This window comes from Eretmochelys imbricata, chromosome 2 (assembly GCF_965152235.1).
Source record: "Eretmochelys imbricata isolate rEreImb1 chromosome 2, rEreImb1.hap1, whole genome shotgun sequence".
Taxonomy (NCBI): domain Eukaryota; kingdom Metazoa; phylum Chordata; order Testudines; family Cheloniidae; genus Eretmochelys; species Eretmochelys imbricata.
In genome coordinates this window covers 69,098,205-69,121,681 of record NC_135573.1, presented here as the reverse complement: position 1 = coordinate 69,121,681, position 23,477 = coordinate 69,098,205, and the positions used below count along the sequence as shown (strand labels likewise).

General features: G+C 47.1%; 2 protein-coding genes across 2 annotated transcripts; both read left to right on the top strand.

Annotated features, from left to right (window-relative positions):
* Positions 1 to 6,905: 6,905 nt before the first annotated feature.
* LOC144260390 (transcription factor Sox-17-alpha-A-like) lies at positions 6,906 to 8,720 on the top strand. Its single transcript, XM_077809003.1, has 2 exons — positions 6,906 to 7,203; positions 7,819 to 8,720. Exons 1-2 carry the CDS (start codon positions 6,906 to 6,908, stop codon positions 8,718 to 8,720), a joined length of 1,200 nt encoding a protein of 399 aa, XP_077665129.1.
* A 10,195-nt stretch (positions 8,721 to 18,915) lies between these two features.
* On the top strand, positions 18,916 to 20,731 carry SOX17 (SRY-box transcription factor 17). Its single transcript, XM_077809002.1, has 2 exons — positions 18,916 to 19,213; positions 19,830 to 20,731. The coding sequence occupies exons 1-2, from the start codon at positions 18,916 to 18,918 to the stop codon at positions 20,729 to 20,731; spliced, it is 1,200 nt and encodes a 399-aa protein (XP_077665128.1).
* The last annotated feature ends 2,746 nt before the right edge of the window (positions 20,732 to 23,477 follow it).

Here is a 23,477-nt window from a genome sequence, read left to right as displayed (position 1 = left end):
GTAATTTAAATAACTGCATAATAGAATGGCAACTATTTCACTCAAAACACATTTCCTTTCCCCCTGTCTATTAGATGAAAATTTCATTTTGACACAGCAGAGAGGACTTAACATATATTGCAAAAGTGTCACTGTCTGCCGAAGAAAGCAGTGATAAACGTACAGTATAGGATTATCAATAGTACAGCAGACCTTGCAATGAACTTTGTAGAACATTAATTCTTGTGACTTTTGAGTGAATTTAGTTTCCTCTTTGATAGCATAGATCTTAGACTATATACTTTATCAATGGAATCCGGATCGACTTTTCACTTTCACAAAGTTATTTGAATTGCATTTCTTTAAGCCATAAACTAAACAATTTGTTAACTGAAAAAGTTTAGTACATGGGCTAGATTCTGATTGTAGGTACAGTTGCATAAATCTGGAGTAGCTCCACTGGCATCAGATTTATACTGGTGTAAGAACAAGCAGAATATGGCCATATGTGTGGGGGGTATTAAACTAATTTTTATAGGGTGTAAAATTCTAGGGGAGGGTTAATCTTGTGGCTTTTCATTTGTTTTTAAAAATTGTGACTGTTTTTTGGAGTTGTGTTTTAAAAATTGTATTTATTTACTGTATTATACACAATAGCCTATGACTTGTATGATATATTAAGAATAATAATTTTTGAAACCACTAACTTTCACAGCTTTGTTTAAGTGAAACTGGGGTTGGCTAATAAATTAAGGCATACGTTCATTTTGACAATCATTTTTAGTGTGTGTTTGGGTGTGAAATCTAATTTTCAAAAGCAGAAATGCATTTAAAAATATAACTTGATTGATGGTAACATTCTGCATGGGCCCCAAATCTTCCATTACCTTTCAGTCTCTCAGAGACCAATTCCCAAATTGAAGGACAGTGGGACAGCAGTGGTAAAGGAAAGTTTACAAAATGTATTCAGATTGAATAAGAATGAGCTAACTGGTACATTTAAGAATAAAATGAAGGATGAGCCTTGGGACTAGATGTATCTGTCCCCAACTTGGAGTTGCTATTTCTGGGCCTGATCGGGCCCACAATTAAGTTAATTACAATTTTGACAATGACTTACATAGCACTACCTTGGCTCCAAATATAACCTATACCTTGGCTTTAAATATAATTGATTTGGGGTAAAAATTTCAAAAGCACCTAAAACTTTCATTAATCTAGGCACTTAAGTCACTTTGAAAGTGGAACTTTAGGCTAAGTTGTTTAGGCACTTGAAAAATGTACCTCCGATCTCAGGGGAAAAAATTCTCTCTTTTGTCCTATCTCTGCTTTAGAATTGCTTCATAGGCCTGGACCTAGCCATTTCCATCAGCCTCCTTCTTCAAAAGCCCCTCATTTTAAACATAAAAATTGATTGACGATAAAGTTATCAAATCCGCAGAGAAAAAGGAAAAGGGAGAAGCTCTTTGGTACATGAAGTCTTCCAGAATACCCAAGATTGGACTTCAACTGATCAGAATAGCTTTCCAGAAAATCACTTCCCGCCCAGATCGGCTCCTTGCCTTTACCAGAGAAGGAGCGTAATGCTACCAAGAGGAGGAAGGAGGTTATTATATTCTTCTCTGTGGATCAGCACCAAATCCAGTGGGACACATACGCTTGGCTAATGGGTGACTGGATTTGGCAGAGATGGTAGCACCGAGGGGCTGGTGTAAATCCAGAGGAACCCACCTGAAGTCAGTGGAATTTCTCTGTATTTACACCGCAGTAATCGCAATAGAAATCTGGTCCAGGGTGGGTGGTTGCAACTTGCCAGTTGGTAACAGCAGCGAACGGGCCAGGCTGAGGGTAGCTTATTTTAAAGCTGGAAGGCAGGAGAGCTGCCCGCTGGCAGGCAGGCTGGGAGCCGCAGCGTGGGCGGCAGAAGAAGGGCGCAGCTCCCCTCTGGGCTGGCTCCGGCCTTGGGAAGGCTCAGCCTGGCTTCGGGGCTGGCGGAGCTGCAGCTAGGGTGGGTGGCCACTCCTCAGTGCCTCGCCCTGGAGGAGCCCGATCCGCACTTCCAGCGGTGTCCATCGGGAGCGGCTTGAGTGAAGGCAAGAGGAGTGGGGACCCCAGTGTGAGAGGGGTCCGGAGCCGAGCCCCCGGCTCCTCCGGGACGCGCTGAGGGAAAGGGGGCCGCGCAGCGCCGCCTGGGGCTGGGTTGGGAAGGGCCCGGCAGCCCCACGGCGAGGGCCGGGCAGGGAGCGTCAAGCCGCCGGAGGAGCGGGAACGCGCATTTCCGCCTTCCCAGCCCCCCGGGAGCGGGCTGCAGCGCCCAGGCCGGCCCGGAAGCGGGGAGCCGGGGGCGCCCGGAGGGACGAGACAGCCTCAGCCTCCCTGGCCTGAGCACGTCCCTCTCCCAGCCGCGCCTGCCCGCGGCTCTGTGATCTCTGGCGGCGGGGGGTTGATGTACCCGCTGGGCCGCGTTATGGAGCCCCCCACCCGACTCGCGATCAGCCAGGCTCGGGGCTTGTCTGGCCCGGAGCTCCAGCAGAGCCGCTTTCCGAGAGCCCTTGGCACTGGGCGGACCGTGCAGGACTGTAAACATGCAGGTTGATGAGTGTACCTGGGGGCCAGCCCAGCCCTTCCTGGGGTGGGAAAGTGCGTTTACCTCGGGGTAGGCAGTCCCGCCGCGGACCCGTGCCCTGCTCCCCTCTGCAAAGGCCCTTCCTTCCCCACCCGAAGGGGAGGCGGTTTCTTTCTTTTAGAAAGAAAAGGGGAAAAACCCACACCCAACAAACTTGTATGTGTGCAAGGACGTTATTGTTTTAGCTTGTTCGCCGACCTATTGTCTATTCATACAAACGGCCAAGCCCTGCGTTCCTTCTGGAAGCGATACACAGACATGGACAGACAGCTCCTGGCTCTGTGTGTGTGTGTGTGAGTGTGAGTGAGACAGCGTGGTGTGTGAAAGACAGAGAGAGATTACACCAACCAGCTGAAACACACACACAACTGCTGGGGAATATACTTTAAAATTAATCATTCATCCCGCTTTATTCATTGGTTGGCAAAGAACAAATGGTTGTCGCTTTGATTTTAACATTTTAACATTCGTATGTCGTCCCCCGCTTATTTTTCTAACTTGACAACCCCAAAATGGCATTTCTCTGCCTCGCAGTATTTTCAGGCAGTGTTACTTGGATTGCTGGGAGCGTCGACTGTAAGTGCTGTCCCGAGGTGCACGATTGTTCCTTTTAAACACACACACACGCACACAAAGTTCTTGTCTTGAGAAACAGCGCGATTTGCAGGAAACCCTCCGGATGTTTGCTGCTTTTCATGTGGCATTTGTGGTCGACTCTGATAACGCTGGGAGCACCACTTCCAACACCACTTTTTGTAATGGAACTGAAATAGAAACACATCTTTGTTGAAGAATCCCTCCAGTTCGTTACCTCACACACACTTTTAGATTCGCAAGTTTAAAAGGTCAATAAATCAGAAAGCTGCACTCTCAGTGGCATTGTTAGGTTGGGAAAGTTAACGAATGACACCCCCCCTGCCGTCCCCGGTTCGTGTGAGGGTGAAGGTTTTTGGATACACATGTCCCAAGTACAGGCTGCTTTAGTAACTTCTAAGGAAAACGAAGTTTAGCAGTGGGCACAACTTGATGCGTTCTAATTCAGTTCAGTCTCAACCGTCAGGATGCTTTGGTGTAAATAGGCTGGCTTGGAATTCGGGAATAAAGCATGCACACGGTGAAACAGAACAGGGGGAGGGTGGGTCATCTATCCAAACACCATGACACCAGACGCTCTGGAAGGGTCACACGCTGCCAAATTTTCCATACAGATCAGCAGGCTTTTACTTTCTCGGCTTGGGTTCAAAACACGCCTTATATTCCCTTTGATCCCAGATCAACGAGCTGTAGAAACTGCACAAAGCTCCCAAACAAAGTCAGCGGCGGTTTGCTTCTTTCATGACCTCATGTTCATTATATGAAAAGACGTTTTCTCCAATGCTAGAAATTGCAGCACAGGAATTGCAGAAATTGCATAAATGCTTTTATGTATAGTCGTTCACTAAATTTGCAGAGCTATTAAAATGTTTGCTCCGCAGCATTTCTTCCTCTTCAAGTTGGATGTTCCCAAAAGTACTTGCGCTGTCCTTGAATTTGAAAAGGACTGCTTGAATGTACCCTCCTCCAGGGGTCAGATCTTGCAGAAGGTAGGAATTGTGTCTGAGCTAAATCATAAGGACTGGGCCCCAATGCAGCGGGGGATTGATCCGAAGTCAATGGAAGTCTATTCACTCCAATAGGTTTTAAATCAGCCCTTGAAAAACAATCAGCAGCAGATCAGTTGGGAGCTAATAGTTCGCTTTCTCTTTTAATTTTAAGTTATCTTGATTTCCCCCTCCTACTTTGAATATGCACCAAGGTGCAATAAAAGGGATGTAAATTTTCCCGTCGCGTTAATTAAATTCAGATAAAAGATATTTTTCCCAGTAATCCACTAATATGTGACTCATTGCTGAGAAACTACTAAACCCCTAGCCGAGGACTCTGAGGGGTCCAGTGTCAACAGCACATCCAGACTGGGCACGATATTAAAGCCGCAGCCACAAATATATATATATAAAATCTTGGATGATGACCATATTTAAAAAAAAGAAAAAAGAAAGAACACGAAGGGAGAAAGGCTTAAGGAGAGAGAACCGGGGTTAGCTCAATATAATTTGTATTTGAATCCTTAAAAAAATAATTCTAATTGGCGTTTCTGATTGTTGCAATCAATTATACTAGAATAATGCATTTTTGCAGGCAAAATTAAAATAACTATATTGTTGAATTTATTTTAAAGCTGATTTTAAATATATAATGTTGTGGAAATATTATTTTGGTACTGGGACAGTTTGCGGCTATTTATAAAAAGCAGCTTATTTTCGTAACGATTTGTGTAGCATCTGCCACACAAGCCAAAGAGACAAAGATACATTTAAATTCTTGCCCTTGATACTTCTCAGTTTTGTGTGTTCTGTTCCCAAACTTTCTCGGCTCTAGCAAACATTCACATGGGGAAAATCCCAAAATGTGGGGTTTTTTTCTTTTTAAGGATGTTACTGAAACTAGCCCTTTGCTAGCGGGTTGGAATCTTTGCGACAGGGATAAATGCCGTTTTCTGTACGAAATACACAACGTCCTAACACTAGGATTTGAACACAAGAATTTATAAAAGACACATGAGAAATCTAAGCATTTCTATGGCTTTAGAAAAGGGGACACAAAAGGCTTCCAATCACTAAAGTTAGTTACTTGGGTCACAGTAGTGCATCTCAAGATATTGCTTCTTAAATCTCTAGGACATATTTCAATTTTAAAGGAATAGATTCCAATTTTACAAGAAACATGAAATAAAATGCTGGATTTCATTAAAGGCGAGGCTGAGTTCATTCATGAATCCAGGAGAGGATTCATGTAGTGTTAGATTATTTGTCTGTAGCTGTTGTCCAAACAAAGGTGTCCTTAACCAAATAAGCCTCTTTGATCTTATGTTTAAAGCTCGGCGCTGTTCTAAGATAAGCATTCATGCATTTAATAGCGCCATATAACAATGCAAACATTAACCTGAGACCTTTATAAGAAGTTGTAATTTTGATTACCTTGTATGCCACATGAAGACACAATCTAATATGTAAATATATATGTATATATAAAATATAATTCATGTATCGCTATGTGATCTGATTTTATGTTTATGTTTGCAAAATACCCAGCTACGTATATTTACTTAACAGTTGTTTACCTCATATATTCATGTTACGAGCATGGTATGTTCACCATAATTCTAAATACCCAAAGCATCTGAGGTGAAAAGATTGTTTGTAAAGGTCAACACAAGTACTGAGCGTTGTATTACCACGTCCAGGTTGTATACATTGGAAACACATCACTGAAAATCTATTGTTTGTACGGATTACAAGAAGGAAACGTTGATGTGAGGGTATTTAATGCGCTATTCATTGGATGCAAAGTATTGAGATGCCCCTTTAACCTACGTGTGAAAGATGTTCCTTCTCGAGGCTACTAAGCTGGATATTTCTATGCTAGTTATGAAAGTTAGAGAAAAGAGGTATCAGGTATTGCTAATGATTTAGCTAATCCCCTCCCAGCCAAACCCGACCTACAAATTAAAAACCTGTGGGACCAACATGAAGCTTGTGCCATCCTATTGACGGTTCTGCTTTTCCTAATATTTCTCTGTCTTGACTATTTATATATTACAAGCTCTTGGGGACTGCTTAGGCTTCAGTGCTTGTACAATGCGTAGCCAATAGGTGCTGCTCTTGTCTGGCCCCAGTTCAAGTCATCACCAACATAATACTTATTACCGGGATATATTCAACTATATTACAAATGAGTTTACATATCCTTAAAAGGGGATTTGTCACAATATATAGAGCATACCCATAGGAGCTCTTTCCCCGCGCATTCTGATCTGAATCCCGGAGAAATGGGTCGCCGCCCGGCGCTGTCTGTCTTGTAACCTGCACAGGTAAAGAGTAGCTGGAAAGGGCGGGGCTGGGACTCTTCCATTCCCCGCTCGGAGCGTCGAGCCCCCTGTCACCTTCCCAGCCCAGACCCCGCCCCCGCCCCGCCATTGGCCGCGGCTCCGGGTAAATAGGGCCGCGCTCTGACAGCTGCCAGCAGTGAGCCGGGTGCCCCCCACCCCCCACCACAGACCCTGCTTCAACCAGCGGCGAACCCGCGCCCAGGCCCCGCGCGCCCAGCCTGCCAGCGGCGCTGTCCCTGCTGCCCCAGCCGAGCCAGGGGAGAGGGCGCTGCTCGGAGCAGACGGTCCTTTTCCTCCCAGCTGTGCCCGGGGAGGGGTCGGAGGCGGGTCCGCTTCAGCCCGGCTCCTCCCGGTGGCTCCGGCTCCCCCGAGATGAGCAGCCCCGATGCGGGATACGCCAGCAGCGACGACCAGACGCAGGCAAGGTGCTCGCTCCCCATCATGATGCCGGCCCTGGGTCCCTGCCAGTGGGCAGAGTCCCTGAGCCCCCTCGCAGACGCCAAGGTGAAGAGTGAGGCGGCCCCGGCGGGGGCTGCGAGCAGCCGGGCCAAAAGCGAGTCCCGCATCCGCCGGCCCATGAACGCCTTCATGGTGTGGGCCAAGGACGAGCGCAAGCGGCTGGCGCAGCAGAACCCGGACCTGCACAACGCGGAGCTCAGCAAGATGCTGGGTGAGTGTCCGCTCGTGACCCGGCACCTGAGCCGGGCCAGGGGGGCTTTTCCCCTCCCACCGGCCCGGCGCTGGGACGCCCTGGGCGGTCCCAGCAGGCTGCGAGCGGCGGGCCGGGCACGTTACCGAGTGCTGCGGGTACCTGCCCCGAGGGCGCGGCGGCTGCGGGGCCCGGGCTGGCGCGCTGGGGGCAGAGGGTATGGGAGAAATTGCCAATGCCTCTTGCCCGGGGACTGGGTTAGCGAGGGGAGCTGGAGGCTGGGGGTGGGGGCAGTGGAGAAGCCGGGGGTTGTGTGCGGGGCGCACGGGCGTTGGGTGGGGAGGAGAGGCGGGGCCAGGTGGCGGGTGTGTGGGGCGCCCTGGGGGCCTGGGGGTGGGGGGCGCGCCCGGGGTGGGTAGGGGAGACGGAGGCGGCCGAGCGTGGGTGTGTGCGTAGGGGGGGGGCGCCCCGGGGGGTGGAGGCGGCTAGGCTCTGGTGGGGCGCGCCCGGCGTGGGTAGGGGAGACGGAGGCGGCCGGGTGCCCGGTGGGGAGCGCCCTGGCGGGATGGAGGCGGCCCGGGGCTGGTTGGGGGCGCAGGGAAGAGCCGCAGGGTGACGCGCTGTGTCGCCCCGCAGGGAAGGCCTGGAAGGCGCTGTCGCTGGCGGAGAAGCGGCCGTTCGTGGAGGAGGCGGAGCGGCTGCGGGTGCAGCACATGCAGGACCATCCCAACTACAAGTACCGGCCGCGCCGGCGGAAGCAGGTGAAGCGCCTGAAGCGCGTGGAAAGCGGCTTCCTGGCGCACGGGCTGGCGGAGGCGCCGGGCGCCGAGCTGGCCAGCGAGGGCAGCAGGATGTGCGTGGAGAGCCTGGCCCTGCCCTACCCGGAGCAGGGCTACCCCGCCGTGCAGAGCGCGCTGCCCCCGGCGCTGGGCCACTACCGGGACTGCCAGCCCCTGGCTGCCGCCTTCGACGGCTACAACCTGCCGACCCCGGACCCCTCCCCGCTGGACGCGGCGGAGAGCGAGCCGGCCTTCTTCACGCCGCCCCTGCAGGACGAGTGTCAGCTGGCGCCCTACGGCTACCCCGCGGCCGAGTACCCCGCGCACGGCGCCGAGAGCCAGGCCAGCGCCGCGCTCCGCAGGCACCTGCCCCGCGCCGAGCCGCTGGGCCAGCTCAGCTCCCTGCAGAGCCTGCTGGGCTGCCAGGGCCCCCTGCACGCCTACTACGGGCAGCTGTGCCAGCCCGCCGGCCCGGCCCGCGCTCCCCAGCTCCCGCCGCAGCCCTGCCAGCCCTCGCCGCCGCCCGAGGCGCAGCAGTGCAGGGAGCCCCTGGAGCACCTGTCGCAGGACGACCTGCTGGGCGACGTGGATCGCACCGAATTCGAGCAGTACCTGCACTTCGCCTGCAAGCCCGAGCTCGGGCTCCACTTCCAGGGCCACGAAGCCGGCCTGCCCGCGCCGGACGCCCACGGGCCCATCTCCTCGGTGGTTTCGGATGCAAGTACTGCTGTGTATTACTGCACTTACCCAGACGCCTAAGGCTCCCAGTCGCGGGGACTGTGGCGGACTCCCTGGCGCTGGGAAGCCTTGGACAGAAGGGTGTGTGCTTTGCTCCTATTTATGTAATTTATTGGAATCTTGAGAACTGCCAGTTGACAGAGACCCGCTCAAGGTTTGAGAGACAGCTCTCCATCTGATCCCCACGTGGTGCAATTCTGGTGTTTCATCCTGAACTGAACATTAAAACTATTTAAACTTCAGATAGCTGCACAGTTGGACTGTAACTTATCAGCTCCTGGAAGAGTTCACGATGCTGTTTAAATGTTGTGACTGTTCGATTTTATACATATGGAATTTGGGTTTTGTACAGACTAATTTTGCACTTTTACAAATAAAGGGAAAAATAATAAAATTGTTCATTTTTATATCCCCTTACATCTACGATTACTATTATTTTAATGTATATGATAGTTACTGGATTATTCCCTTTTGTAGCTAACTACTTTGATAAATGTCCTGTTTTCATTCCAAACCTTTACAGTGAGAACTCCATCATACCTAAATATAAGTCTTCGGAGGTAACGTCAAACGACTTTTTTTTCCCCAATAAATGGCGGGGAAATGCTAAATATCTCTCCCCTCAAAATATCGTTTTCTCTTAAAAAATCAATATCTGAATTTTCAGGGATTTGGGTTGGAGAGACTAATAAGAGTCTGACTGAACTTTAAAAAGTTAATAGAACCTCCTTTATCTGTATGCTTGTAGTGAAATCCAAGTTAAAGCGGAAAGGAAAGATGACACCAAAATATTTAAGTTCTTGGTTGTGCATCTGATGAATCATCCAGACGTTTGAATTCATTGGGAACAGGATCGTCCTTTAAAAGTGCCAATCACCAAATGCAACCAACTCGAGTAGAAATAATGTAGTCTGCGACTGAATACCTGTCTTCAGTGTGTGTGGAAGAGGATTCACTTATGGGAAAAGACTGAGGGGAGTCAATGTCCCCTCAAGCATAAGTTGGACACTGTATTTTAGTGAACACTCTGTAACACGCATGTGAAAATCAGGGCCTTCTGAGTTCAAAAGCTGATTCCCAAATATTCAGGAAGCTGTTATTTTTGCAACGGAGCATTCCTTTAATAAGTCAAAATAGGCATTTAGACGTTAGTGTTCTTACTGGGAAGCATTACTTCTCCATTTAGGTCTGACCTTGCAAATATGCCAGTGCCACTTCAGACAGAAAAGTCTTTCAGTGCGGTCGTTCCAGTGTTACTGTTAAATACACATGTATAATTATATGGGATTAAAATGTTTAATTTCAGAAAACAGTTTCAACTAAGAGGAAGTAGGGGTGGATCAAATGGTTCCATTAGATTTATAAATTCATATTCAGTTTTAGGGCAGGCTTCTGCTTCCTTTATTTATCGTAAGTAACACTTCACTCCCAGTGAAATCAATGGCACTATGTGAAGTATTGTACTGCGGGGGGCAGAACAGAGCCCTTGGAGATGGGGTGAGAGGGAAGGTCTAGCTATCCTATGATTAACTTGACTTTTATCTGGACAGTGAAATGAAATAGTGTCCTTTTTCAAATTCAATTTAATTAGGTTTTGGCTCTGTTGATGAAAGAAAGCAAGATACCTGAAAACTGATGCAGACAGTGCCTGATCCATGACTTCATATGACTTCATCATCCTAGCAACTTTTGAATTAGAACACAAACCTCACTTTCTTTGTACAATGTTCTACTCTCAAGATTCCTGAAACAATGGGCTTCATTCCCTGTTGCTCTTTTCACTGTGCAGTGGTGGTGTGACTATGATGTGTGCTGTATACTCCACACTATTCTGTGTCTCCTCACTCAGGTTAGCTGAGAGCAGATCCGTTGTGTTTGGAATTATACAGATAATTATTTTGTCCTAATATCTGAAAAAATACGATATTGGGCATAAGGTTTACCTACCAGTAATAAAACAATTCGGTACATATCATAAGGGGGAGGCCCTTTCAACCAAATTAATTAGGACCAGATTTCAAATGGTACCATACCTTTGCTTGCCTACATTTTTTGCACTTGGAAATTACAGGCACAATTTAGATAATTTATACTTCCAAATACTTGATTGTATATGCAGTTGGATTTAAATATTCTAAATTGCCTAGGTGCCTAGCAGAGATTTTGCAGAAACATATCAGTGTGGTATTTGAGGGAAAGGGAAAATACTACTTAAAAGATGCATTAATTTACTTTTCGTTGCTTTTCCTTACAATCCACTGGCATTCTGCTTTACTCTAAACATTAGAGCCCCACTTCCAGATGATGGCCCTGTGTGAAAAGGGTCATGACTTGACCAAAAATGGTAAAATTTTCAAAGCATGTCAAATTATTCCTATGCTGCCTTTTGGGAAACGCCATCCGGATCTTTTTCTGCTCCATTTGTGTACGTGCAAAATCATAGTTCTGTTTTATCATTAGAAAGGCTACAGAAGGATATTAGACGTCCTTAGTTGATATTAAGTGTGTGTGTGAGGGGGATTATTTATTCCAGTTTTTGATGTGACTATGTTGAATGAGCTACGTGGACCTTACAGTTTTAGCCAAATATCACTGAATATTTTCTGTTAGGTAAAGAAATTAGCAGGAAGTCCATTTTGGACTGGCTATCTAGAGCAAGACTAGGACATATTATTCGCCAGTAGCTAGGCATAATACAAGGTTGAAGCGCCAGCTGGGGTTGGTAGAATCGTGGCTGTTGCGATCAGCCCAGCAGCTCTCCAAGCAGATGCCGGAGCAGAAATCGGCATAAATTAGGATGCCCTGATCCCATGCAGAGACCCCTGAAAATGTAAGCATAAAAATGTATCTGTAATAGAGCTTTCAACCTGCACATATATTTCAGCTAATCGGACAAATTCAGTGAAAACAGTCAAATTCCCCGCAATCTCAATGAGAAAATTAGACGTTCATATCTGACCAAAAATCACCTTTAGAGAAATGTTCCTAAGGACTGATATATACGATACCCACTCAAATATGCTGGAAAAGTACCGCGGTGGTATTTTGTTTGTTTGAATTACCGTGCCTTTAATAATGCAGGCCACAGCCAGGGATGGAAAATAGTTTCAATTAATCACTTTTCACCCGTCCTTTTTGGCAGAAATTGTCCTGGTTCGTCTCTCGGTCTGAAATTGCTTGGAAATAAATAGGTGAGTTTTTGTGTTTTTTGAAAGTCAGAGCAACATCTCTAGCTGTTTTCGAGGTATCCGTTGAATCCCTTTCCTTGTCTCCACCCCCACCGTAAAATTGCCACCCCCTTTTCACATAGTTCAAAAATGGGTGAACTTTGAAATTTGTCATGTACATAAATTATGTCCATGACCAAATGTGCGAATAGTTTACATAACAATGATAGAGCTGGGAATACTTAACCGGTGAGTGTTCTTTTATACATTTCGCCTCTTTTTTTTTTTGAGGGAGGGGTACTGTGGGGGGGGAGGCGGGGAGAATGGCAACTGTGTACAGTTTATGAACACGTTTATTCACTAATCAAATATATTTGACAGATCGCGTCTATGAATATTTTTTGGTATGTAGATAATTCCTCAACAGTTCGATTAGAGTATTTAACATCTGAAATTTGGGACGTGCCTTTTAGTTTGATTTGATACATGGTTTAGTTGATATAGTTCCTCTTCCGCGTTTGAGTAAGAATCAGGTTTCTGGCGCCCAGCACTCCCTTTTAGGAGTTCAAAATTGACTCTGAATATTCGGACAAGTTAATTTAAAACGTAGCACGTTTGTGAACTACCCCAGCACTTCGGGTAACATTTCTAACAGTGCCTGTGCCTTGACTTTCAGAACATGAGACTTAATTTAGGCTCCTAAATCACGTAGCCACTTCTGACAATGTTACACAATGTTCTCTAGGATTATTTATGGAAAGTGACTATAGAAAGCCCAGGAAAATAGCCCAAGTGAATTTAGTTCTGATTGGTAAGAATGTTCGTGGACAATTTGTTGAAACATGTAATCACTTAAGCATTTGTTATCATGCTTTGAAGGCGTTTGCGACACATTTGTAGCAGACTCTGAAGTCCTGCTTTAGTTCACGTTCTCTGGGTCCATCCTGTCAGAGACCAGATCTGCTGCTGATGGGGGAACAATTTACATAAATACTATGTTAAATGTTCTCTTGAACCATACACAGTCTCTGCTCATCCTTACCACCTCCCCCTCCCTCCTAAGCAAAAACAAAGGCCTCTCCACTGCCTTAACATCAGGATTAGAAGCAAGTCCTGGCCCGGGAAAAAGAGCTTGAAATTTGAAGTTTTCATATTTTCACTTGCCAGGATACAACAATCAGCTTAACCTAGCCTTGGGGTGTGCGTGTGTGTGTGGAAAGGTCTTCAGCTAAACAATAACGTTAGCAAGTCAGATTCTTAAATCCATTTATTTAGACGAAGTGTGAACTCTGTCCTAGGATTTCTAAACCTAATTAAGATCACTTAAACCCCAAGGTTATTAAGGTTGGGCTTCTTCCTATTTAAAAATCCCACACCAAGTAATGACTCATCTATACCAAACTACCTTGTTGAGGTTCCTAATCGCAGCACGTGACACAGTAAAGCACATACCGTGCTGCGTAGTTGAGTGCATGTGAGTTTTGACATTTTTTACAATTTCCCTGTTAGAGCTGGTGTATTCCCAGTTCTGCACAGATTTCAGTAAATCTGTACTATAAATCTATGTCTACATAGGAAAGTTTTGAGGGTATAATCTATGGTATGAATTTAAAGCAATATAGTTATATCAGATAGCCCTTGTGTGAACACTCTTTTATGTTTACTCAGGGACTTATTACAGAAAAGTTATTTAGGAATAATTTTGTGTGTGGACTCTCTTATCCCAGAATAAGAGTGCCTGGTTCTGGTTTAGTTTAATATATTTTTAAGAAAAGAGGGATAAGGCACTCAGATTATTCCAGAATAAGAGTGTCCACACATGGATTTATTCAGAATAACTATTCCAGAATAGCTATTTATATCCACAATCTACCTTACTTCAAATTAATTTTCAAGAGTAGATCTTGTCTACATAAAGAAATGAATTCGGATTAAGGTAGGGTGTGAATTTAAAGTGGAATAGTTATTCCTGAATAGCTCCATGTGCAAATCAGGAACAGCTATTCTGCTTTAAATTCACAAGCCCCAAAGCCTTTTTACAGTTTGATTTATGTTGCCTGGGAAATGGTTTTATTAACTTCACCCCAAAAAGGTACTCACAGCAGAACAAGAGTGTCCAATTATACAGATACAAGGGTGTAGAGGGCTCTGACAGACCATTTACAGCAGCAGGTCAATTAAATCAGCCTGGTGCTGAAAATGGCAGCTGGAGCTGCAGACCCAGCTGCACCAGGGCTCCCAGTGTCGCTAATGCTGGTGTAGTTATAGTGGTGTTAGCAACGATGGGACATTTTTATTAAAACTCCCTAGTGTTGATGAGGCCTTAAATGCAGACTTGCCCCTTTTTTTTTACATTTAGGCTCAATCTAAACTATACAAAGACCCATGTTAGGGAGAACAGTTAAATCAGATCTGTCTTCACTTCAGGACTATATAAATCAGTGAGCTGATTTTATAGAGGCTATGGATTAAAGGCTCTGATCCTTTGAACACAATTCCCACAGACTTTACTGAATGAAGCTAATTTGATATAAACAGGATTAAATTGGTTTGTACAGCAGGGGTTTGCACTGATTTAACCAGGTAGATTTAAAATCAATTCAATTTCACCCAAAGCAACTTTGTTTCTAGTATAGACAAGGTCTTAGCTTGTAAACTCTTTCTGGCAGGGACCAAGCCCTCCTATACGTCTCTTGAAAGCTTTTGGGAGCTATTGTAATGTAAACACCATTATTAATTTGTTGTTATTTCACTAGTGTCTAGAGGCAGCATCTGAGATCAGCATCAGGCCTGACAGGGGCAGGGTCAGAGGTAGCTGGGGTAGGACTGGGGGATGGGGTGAGGAAAGGTGGAGAGCTGAGCAGAGGTTAGGATGGGGTAGGTGAAAGAGGAGCTGGGGTGGGAGTAGGATTGAGGGGGTGGGAGCAGTAGGAGCTAGGGAATGGATGGGGATCAAAGGAGCTGGCACAGGAAATAGGTATGGGGGCGGGGTAGCATGGGAGGTTAGAGCCAGTAGAAGCTGGGGCAAGTTGTGGGAGCGGGACAGTATGTTTTATCCATTCCCACAACTCCTACCCTGTCTGTCAGTCTATTTAGATTGTAAAATCTTTGGGGCAGGGATTATCTACTACTTTGTGTTTGTACAGTGCCTAGCACAAGAGGGCCCCATTCTTGGTTGGTCTTTAGGTACTACCATAATAAATATGATTAATAATCATTAATCAGAGCCTCATTGTAGGAGGCATCATACAGACACATACCAAGAGACAGTCCCTGCTATGAAGACTTTATAGCTTAAATCAACAACAATGACAAATGGTAGGAGGAGAAATGATCAACTACCTCAATGTAATTACACTTCTGCAAATTCTGCTGGAGCCAGGACCAGAGGCCCCAGTTCTGTAAACAAATACAAGCTTAACTTTAACCACAGGAATAATTAAGTGCTTGCAAGATTGGGGGAGGGGGGAGTCACTCTTTCCCTCAGTTTCCCATTTGTAACATGAAAATAATGTTACTTCCTTTCCCATACCCCTTTTCTCTTTTGTCAGTTTGGACTGAAAGCTCTTCAGGACAGGGACTGTGTCCTACTATTTGTCCAGTATCTAGCACAGTGTACTGTGCAGCTGGGACTCCCAGTCAATGGGACTACACAGGTGTTTAATGTTAACCACCTCTCTAAATGTTTGGGCCTAAGTGACTTACCAAGGCCATACAGGGAGTCAGTGGCAGAGCCAGGAACTGAACCAAGAGCTAGCTCTTGGTCTAGTACCTTAACTATTCATGTCATTTTCAGTATTTCCATTTAAAGTCATGAGTGACTTTCTGTTAGTACAGAAGCTGTCCCAGCTGCTCTTTCGTCATATGTTTACAGGAAGAAAAAACAAAGTTGGTAGTGGGAATAAAACCCAGAAATGTGTATACAGCATAGTATTCAGCTGTGCACACAAAATCTATGTACAATTGAGTTATTGACCCAATCTCCCTAGTACCTACCCGTTAGAGGAAGGAACTGCATAGAGTCATCTTGTTTCTGGCAAGTATCTATAATAAATAATATATTAATAATACGTTATTTGCTCCTGTACAAGGCTCTTCCATCTGAGGATCTCATAGTGCTTTACAAATGCCTATGAATTTTGCCTCACAGCATCCCTTGTGACTAAGGTACGTTTATGATATACAACTTCTAAAATGTGTATAGAACAACCAATTTTATTTTTATTTGTATATTTTGGAGGCAGCATGGGGCATATCTACTCTTCCCCCAATGAGATCCTATGTCCCTCTTTATTCTCTACTTTTTTGTGCTTGGAAATCACTAATATACAGGAAGGGTGGTGGTGATCCAGAACAGGAGCTCCTCCATCTGCATTGATTTCAGCATGTGGAGCATCAAATCCTATGAAGGTGTTACCAGCAGTGCCCAGAGCACATTGAAGGAATGACAGGCTTTGGCCTGTAGTCACCAAAAGGTGACTTAAGTAATGCGCTGGCCTGTGACTATAACTATGGTTTTACTCCAAAGTTTCTGTTTCCTAAGTGTATGTAAATTCCATGGGACTATGTACAGCCAGCCTCCCAAGTATTCTGCCATCCCTGCACTGCAGAACTGTGACGCAGATTCTGTTTACAATTTTAAAACAGTGTTTCTAGTCCTTAGGGTTGTGAAGATAAAGTTTGTAAGGAGGCAGGTATATATTGCTAGGGATGCAGAAACTCAGCCTACCCCAGCTGAAAGTCACCTCTACACCCATTCTTAGGACAGGCAGAAAACGGGGAGACAAGAGGATCATCCCCTCCCGGTTAGGAAAATTATCTACCTTTAGATGGCAAAACCAGCACCAGCATTCCCCACAGCATGCTGGATGCTGAGCGTCACTGTCAAAGCCTCCAGTTTCCCCAGATCATTTCTAAGATGCGATTATGTTTTGCCTGTACAAAATCTGCTACCTTTGAAAATGTAGTGGCAAGGTAAAATAAACGGGATTGACTATCAGCATCAATAGCATAATCGGAGTGCTTGTACCATTCATTTCTATATTCCATGTAATATAACCATCCTGTGAAATCATTTCAAAACCAGGAGGCAGAAAATGTAGGGACAATATGTCGGGCTGTGAAATAATATTTTTCTTGCACCTGTCAAGCCGTTGAATTTTTCAGTAAATAAAAAAAAATCCATTGCTCATTACAATGCCGCAAGATGTAAGAAGGGGGCAAATTCCTGATTTGAGATTTGAGTCGTTTAGATTAATGTTAATCTAAAGAATATAGATGATTTGCTGGGAGATTAAATTGCTGTTCAAATCTACTCTGCAGGTCAAGATTTTATATATATATATATATATATATATTCTATATAAATATATATATATATATATATATATATATTTCCGGATGGGTTTGGTCTGCACTGGTTTCTGTAACATCTGCCAAACAAGCCGACAACGACCCCTTTCAATCACCACTGGCCTTGATCCTTCTTGACCAGTGTGTATTCCATTCCCAAATCCTTTCCCCTCCAGCAAACGATTCGATGGAATGGTTTCTCTTTGTGGAGCCCGTCGTTACACTACTCACTTGCTAATGGTTTGGGTCCTTTGTGGTAGATTAAGGGCTAAATTAATGGGTTAAATTACCTTCTTTTATAAGAAATACACAAAATTGCGTGCATGTTACCATTGGAAACAGAAGCATCGGAAGAAATCTAAAGAAGCCAAAGGAACTAGGATATTTGCTTTTAGAGAAGAAGACGACCAAAAAAACAAACAAAACCAAAACCAAAACCACCCTCCCCCCCCAACCCAAAACAAACGAACCCACAATCCCCTTGGTCATCCTGGGTACTTGGCACGTAAACTCTAAGGTTCTGGGCACTGCAGCCAGTCATAACACTGCATATGTTTAACATTATCCAGTGATTTCCTCTTTCACCCTTGCCAGCGATTTGGTGGAGAGGAGTTGACAAAGAGTTGTATATTTTATCGGGGGGTGGGGGTGGGGAGTGTTGTGCTTCATTGCCAGATGGACTTAATTAACCGAAAGCATGATTCATTCATAAATTCAATATTAATTTATTTGCCGAGAGCGGTGCAATCAGACTTCCTTATCTAAATAAGAATCTCTCACACTCTAATGTTTAAAGACACTTGATGTTTTCTGACAGCATTGATATATTTAATTATAATACATTTAAAAAACAAAAATATTTCATAAAGAGACAATTAAAAGGCAATTTTTAGGACACCCTATAGCACTTATTTCAGAAAGAAATCGGTATAATTTTAATGTCACTTACACACCTTTCGATATAAAACACAACCAGGGACACGTTTCATGTTAAATAAACTGAGCGTTGCTTAGTTTTTAATACTGGGACACCAAACATGAAGCAGTTGATTTGTCAAGTTAAGACACAGAAGAGAGTCCATGTATGACATGATCTCCAGGGCCAATACAAACTTTCCATCCAAAAGATCTCTCGTTGTGCATGCCATTATACAGCCACCTCCAGTGTCTCCAGAGCTGAGGTTACAGCTAAGTATCGCTTGAAAATCTGCTCACATGGACGATCTCTTGGCCGAATAATTCCCCCCACCCTGAATCCCGGAGAAATGGGTCGCCGCCCGGCGCTGTCTGTCTTGTAACCTGCACAGGTAAAGAGTAGCTGGAAAGGGCGGGGCTGGGACTCTTCCATTCCCCGCTCGGAGCGTCGAGCCCCCTGTCACCTTCCCAGCCCAGACCCCGCCCCCGCCCCGCCATTGGCCGCGGCTCCGGGTAAATAGGGCCGCGCTCTGACAGCTGCCAGCAGTGAGCCGGGTGCCCCCCACCCCCCACCACAGACCCTGCTTCAACCAGCGGCGTCCCCGCGCCCAGGCCCCGCGCGCCCAGCCTGCCAGCGGCGCTGTCCCTGCTGCCCCAGCCGAGCCAGGGGAGAGGGCGCTGCTCGGAGCAGACGGTCCTTCTCCTCCCAGCTGTGCCCGGGGAGGGGTCGGAGGCGGGTCCGCTTCAGCCCGGCTCCTCCCGGTGGCTCCGGCTCCCCCGAGATGAGCAGCCCCGATGCGGGATACGCCAGCAGCGACGACCAGACGCAGGCAAGGTGCTCGCTCCCCATCATGATGCCGGCCCTGGGTCCCTGCCAGTGGGCAGAGTCCCTGAGCCCCCTCGCAGACGCCAAGGTGAAGAGTGAGGCGGCCCCGGCGGGGGCTGCGAGCAGCCGGGCCAAAAGCGAGTCCCGCATCCGCCGGCCCATGAACGCCTTCATGGTGTGGGCCAAGGACGAGCGCAAGCGGCTGGCGCAGCAGAACCCGGACCTGCACAACGCGGAGCTCAGCAAGATGCTGGGTGAGTGTCCGCTCGTGACCCGGCACCTGAGCCGGGCCAGGGGGGCTTTTCCCCTCCCACCGGCCCGGCGCTGGGACGCCCTGGGCGGTCCCAGCAGGCTGCGAGCGGCGGGCCGGGCACGTTACCGAGTGCTGCGGGTACCTGCCCCGAGGGCGCGGCGGCTGCGGGGCCCGGGCTGGCGCGCTGGGGGCAGAGGGTATGGGAGAAATTGCCAATGCCTCTTGCCCGGGGACTGGGTTAGCGAGGGGAGCTGGAGGCTGGGGGTGGGGGCAGTGGAGAAGCCGGGGGTTGTGTGCGGGGCGCACGGGCGTTGGGTGGGGAGGAGAGGCGGGGCCAGGTGGCGGGTGTGTGGGGCGCCCTGGGGGCCTGGGGGTGGGGGGCGCGCCCGGGGTGGGTAGGGGAGACGGAGGCTGCCGAGCGTGGGTGTGTGCGTGGGGGGGGCGCGTTCTGGGGGGGTGGAGGCGGCTAGGCTCTGGTGGGGCGCGCCCGGGGTGGGTAGGGGAGACGGAGGCGGCCGGGTGCCCGGTGGGGAGCGCCCTGGCGGGATGGAGGCGGCCCGGGGCTGGTTGGGGGCGCAGGGAAGAGCCGCAGGGTGACGCGCTGTGTCGCCCCGCAGGGAAGGCCTGGAAGGCGCTGTCGCTGGCGGAGAAGCGGCCGTTCGTGGAGGAGGCGGAGCGGCTGCGGGTGCAGCACATGCAGGACCATCCCAACTACAAGTACCGGCCGCGCCGGCGGAAGCAGGTGAAGCGCCTGAAGCGCGTGGAAAGCGGCTTCCTGGCGCACGGGCTGGCGGAGGCGCCGGGCGCCGAGCTGGCCAGCGAGGGCAGCAGGATGTGCGTGGAGAGCCTGGCCCTGCCCTACCCGGAGCAGGGCTACCCCGCCGTGCAGAGCGCGCTGCCCCCGGCGCTGGGCCACTACCGGGACTGCCAGCCCCTGGCTGCCGCCTTCGACGGCTACAACCTGCCGACCCCGGACCCCTCCCCGCTGGACGCGGCGGAGAGCGAGCCGGCCTTCTTCACGCCGCCCCTGCAGGACGAGTGTCAGCTGGCGCCCTACGGCTACCCCGCGGCCGAGTACCCCGCGCACGGCGCCGAGAGCCAGGCCAGCGCCGCGCTCCGCAGGCACCTGCCCCGCGCCGAGCCGCTGGGCCAGCTCAGCTCCCTGCAGAGCCTGCTGGGCTGCCAGGGCCCCCTGCACGCCTACTACGGGCAGCTGTGCCAGCCCGCCGGCCCGGCCCGCGCTCCCCAGCTCCCGCCGCAGCCCTGCCAGCCCTCGCCGCCGCCCGAGGCGCAGCAGTGCAGGGAGCCCCTGGAGCACCTGTCGCAGGACGACCTGCTGGGCGACGTGGATCGCACCGAATTCGAGCAGTACCTGCACTTCGCCTGCAAGCCCGAGCTCGGGCTCCACTTCCAGGGCCACGAAGCCGGCCTGCCCGCGCCGGACGCCCACGGGCCCATCTCCTCGGTGGTTTCGGATGCAAGTACTGCTGTGTATTACTGCACTTACCCAGACGCCTAAGGCTCCCAGTCGCGGGGACTGTGGCGGACTCCCTGGCGCTGGGAAGCCTTGGACAGAAGGGTGTGTGCTTTGCTCCTATTTATGTAATTTATTGGAATCTTCACTGGAGCTATCCGACAACGAACCTGGGTCGAAAAGTACTCATCTGTTTGAGATAAAACATGGTTATTATAACATACAGGTAAGGGACTTCTATGTCTGGCTGACCTGCGACTGGTTCATCTGTTTTATATGTCAATGTCTTAGTCTGTTTTGTAAGAGTAATGATAAAAGTGGTGCCTCTTGCTCACAACGTTTTTACTAGTTAAACTTTTTTTATAATGCCCCCTTAAAAGATTGACTCATTTTGTACTTTTAGAAATAAATATCTAAGATTTCTTATGCATTTGTTTTTCTGTACTAGCAGCATTCCTTTGTCGACCACGGAAACTTCAATCCTGCTCTAACCAGAGAAATTATGGAGTGGGGAAAATGCAATTATTGGCCTGTGAGCCATTCCTGCCATTAGATTAACTTGGGCAAAAGAATCTCTGGAAAGAAACGAGGTTTTTACTTGCCAAGTTTGGACTCTTAGTGCTGAAATAACCAGACCTACTATGCACTTATTTACCAAAGTTTGGGACACACTACTGGCTTTTGTAAACAGTACTTCTTACCAGTCTAGAAGAGCAAACTAATATCCTTTGGCCAAGTATTTTCTTTGTTGTACTTGGGTCCTCTTCAGAGATAGCATAATACCTAGTTCAGGCTGATCCTTCAGCTGGGTTTAGGCTATTCTGTTTTTATGAACTTCAGGCAGTTGCTCAGGGCCTCAGAAGCCATTGCTGCTGAAGGAAAAGTAACAAACAAGATTTCAAGGTAAGGTGCTTATTACTAGAAGTGGATCCCAGCCTAGCAAATAACTTCAAATGTGAACTTCCCCTCAGCTTCAGATCTAACATTCCTGTTTAGGTACATCTCCACCAGAAGGAAAAAAATAGATGCATCAAAACCACCTCTGTAAAACACAAAGTCAAATGACATTTCTAGAAAGGACCTTGGATTTTGATTGGAGTGTCTGATGAAATATTTCATCAAGCAAACAAAAGATCAAATGTAATAAAAGTACCTACATACTAGAGGAGTCTTTGTGGAACAAACTAATGTTACCTCCTGGTGAGCTGGAATCTCAGATTGGATAACTGATCTTTTTCCTTGCAATTCAGGAAGGCCACTACTGTTTATTACCAACAAAGATAACTCTAGTTCTGGCCTGTGTTAGCAGCTCAACTTCAGATAATTGGGAATAACCTAATGTACACAAGCAGATTAATTTAATTTCAGATAAATACTCTACTAATACACATGGGCTGGTAAATATTAAGCAAGAGAATATAATTTTATGTAGTATCTGGTGATCAAGAGGCCAAATTCTGATCTCATCTCGGCCAGCATAAAGCCTGAATAAACTCATTGACATCAGTGGAGCTGGCTAGTTCATAGACTTCCAATAGAGTTATTCAAGTCTAAATCAAATCATAATCTGGATCAAATTATTCTGAAGTGCTTTCTACTGCATTTAATGGAACAACAGTGAAGATGAGCACAGAACCCATGCTCTAGTACATAGTGGCAAGCTACAACACAGCAGGGCAAGAGTGGTAGCAAGAACAGTAAATTTCAGGGACCAAGAGCACTGATGTGGCCTGTATGTACTTTCATGCATCCTTCTAAGGCAAAGATGGTATACTATGCCAGTTTCTCTTATGCAGTTTTGGTGGTGAAAACAATGTAAAACAGAAAATCTAGAATGATGAGGTACAACACAATAATACAAATTTTTTTTGTATTAGTTTTTCTTCTCCAAAATTGTTGTAGATATCGCAAAACTTAACATTTCACTGCTACATTAGTAAATGGTACAGGTGCAGTTAAATACACAAGTTTTTATATATATATAATATTAAGGCTGTGAACTTAAAAACTCAAAAAGTGGGAAGTTCAGCCCCTTTGTACTTTAACTACATGATCACATGCTCTTCTTTCCTACAGGATCCCCGCTTCATTCAGTGCATAGGATGAATGGTGTCCATTAAATGGGTAGCTATTCAATATTGCTTTTTAGCCTCATCATTCAGTGTTTGGCCCCAGGCATTTTTTTATTGCAGGCCAGCCAAACCTTGGAGTGAACACAAAATTAAGTTCTGCATGGGCTTTTCTATTGTGCTCTTATCATAATATTTTAGTTCTTTACACACAATGAATTATCTTCACATCACCCATGAGGTGAGGCAGTGGTATTATCCCCATTTTACATATGGGGAAGTGAGGCACAGACTACAGCCAAAAGTGTCAAGTTTTGAGATGCCTGGGGTCTGATTTTTTTTTTTCCAGAGTACTTGCCATTTTGTCTGGTCAGAGCAGAACTCCCATTGTCTTCAGTTGCAGCTGTGAGTACCTAGCACTTCTGCAAGCCAGATGCCAGGTTTCTCAAGCTGAGGTACCCAAAAAATGAGGAATACATAGAGGCCACCTATGAAAATTTTGGTTTATATGAGTTGCCTAGCATCACATAGGAGGCTACCACAAGGCTACCCTTTCTCTTGCTGCAGCCCACTCCCTCATATACTACACTTCCAACTTCTACCACACATGAGATAGGGGTCCTACAGAGAATAGCTTCAATCATTACACAACCCTGATTAATTCCCAGAGCACTGTTCAGTTTCTCACTGAATGAGGCAGTAATTGCTGAATGCCTCATTGA

Excerpts from the sequence above, each read along its gene's own strand:
- LOC144260390 (XM_077809003.1), top strand. The coding sequence starts at position 6,906 with ATGAGCAGCCCCGATGCGGGATACGCCAGCAGCGACGACCAGACGCAG. Across the intron at positions 7,204-7,818 it reads GGAGCTCAGCAAGATGCTGG|GGAAGGCCTGGAAGGCGCTG; the intron begins GTGAGTGTCCGC and ends GTCGCCCCGCAG.
- SOX17 (XM_077809002.1), top strand. The coding sequence starts at position 18,916 with ATGAGCAGCCCCGATGCGGGATACGCCAGCAGCGACGACCAGACGCAG. Across the intron at positions 19,214-19,829 it reads GGAGCTCAGCAAGATGCTGG|GGAAGGCCTGGAAGGCGCTG; the intron begins GTGAGTGTCCGC and ends GTCGCCCCGCAG.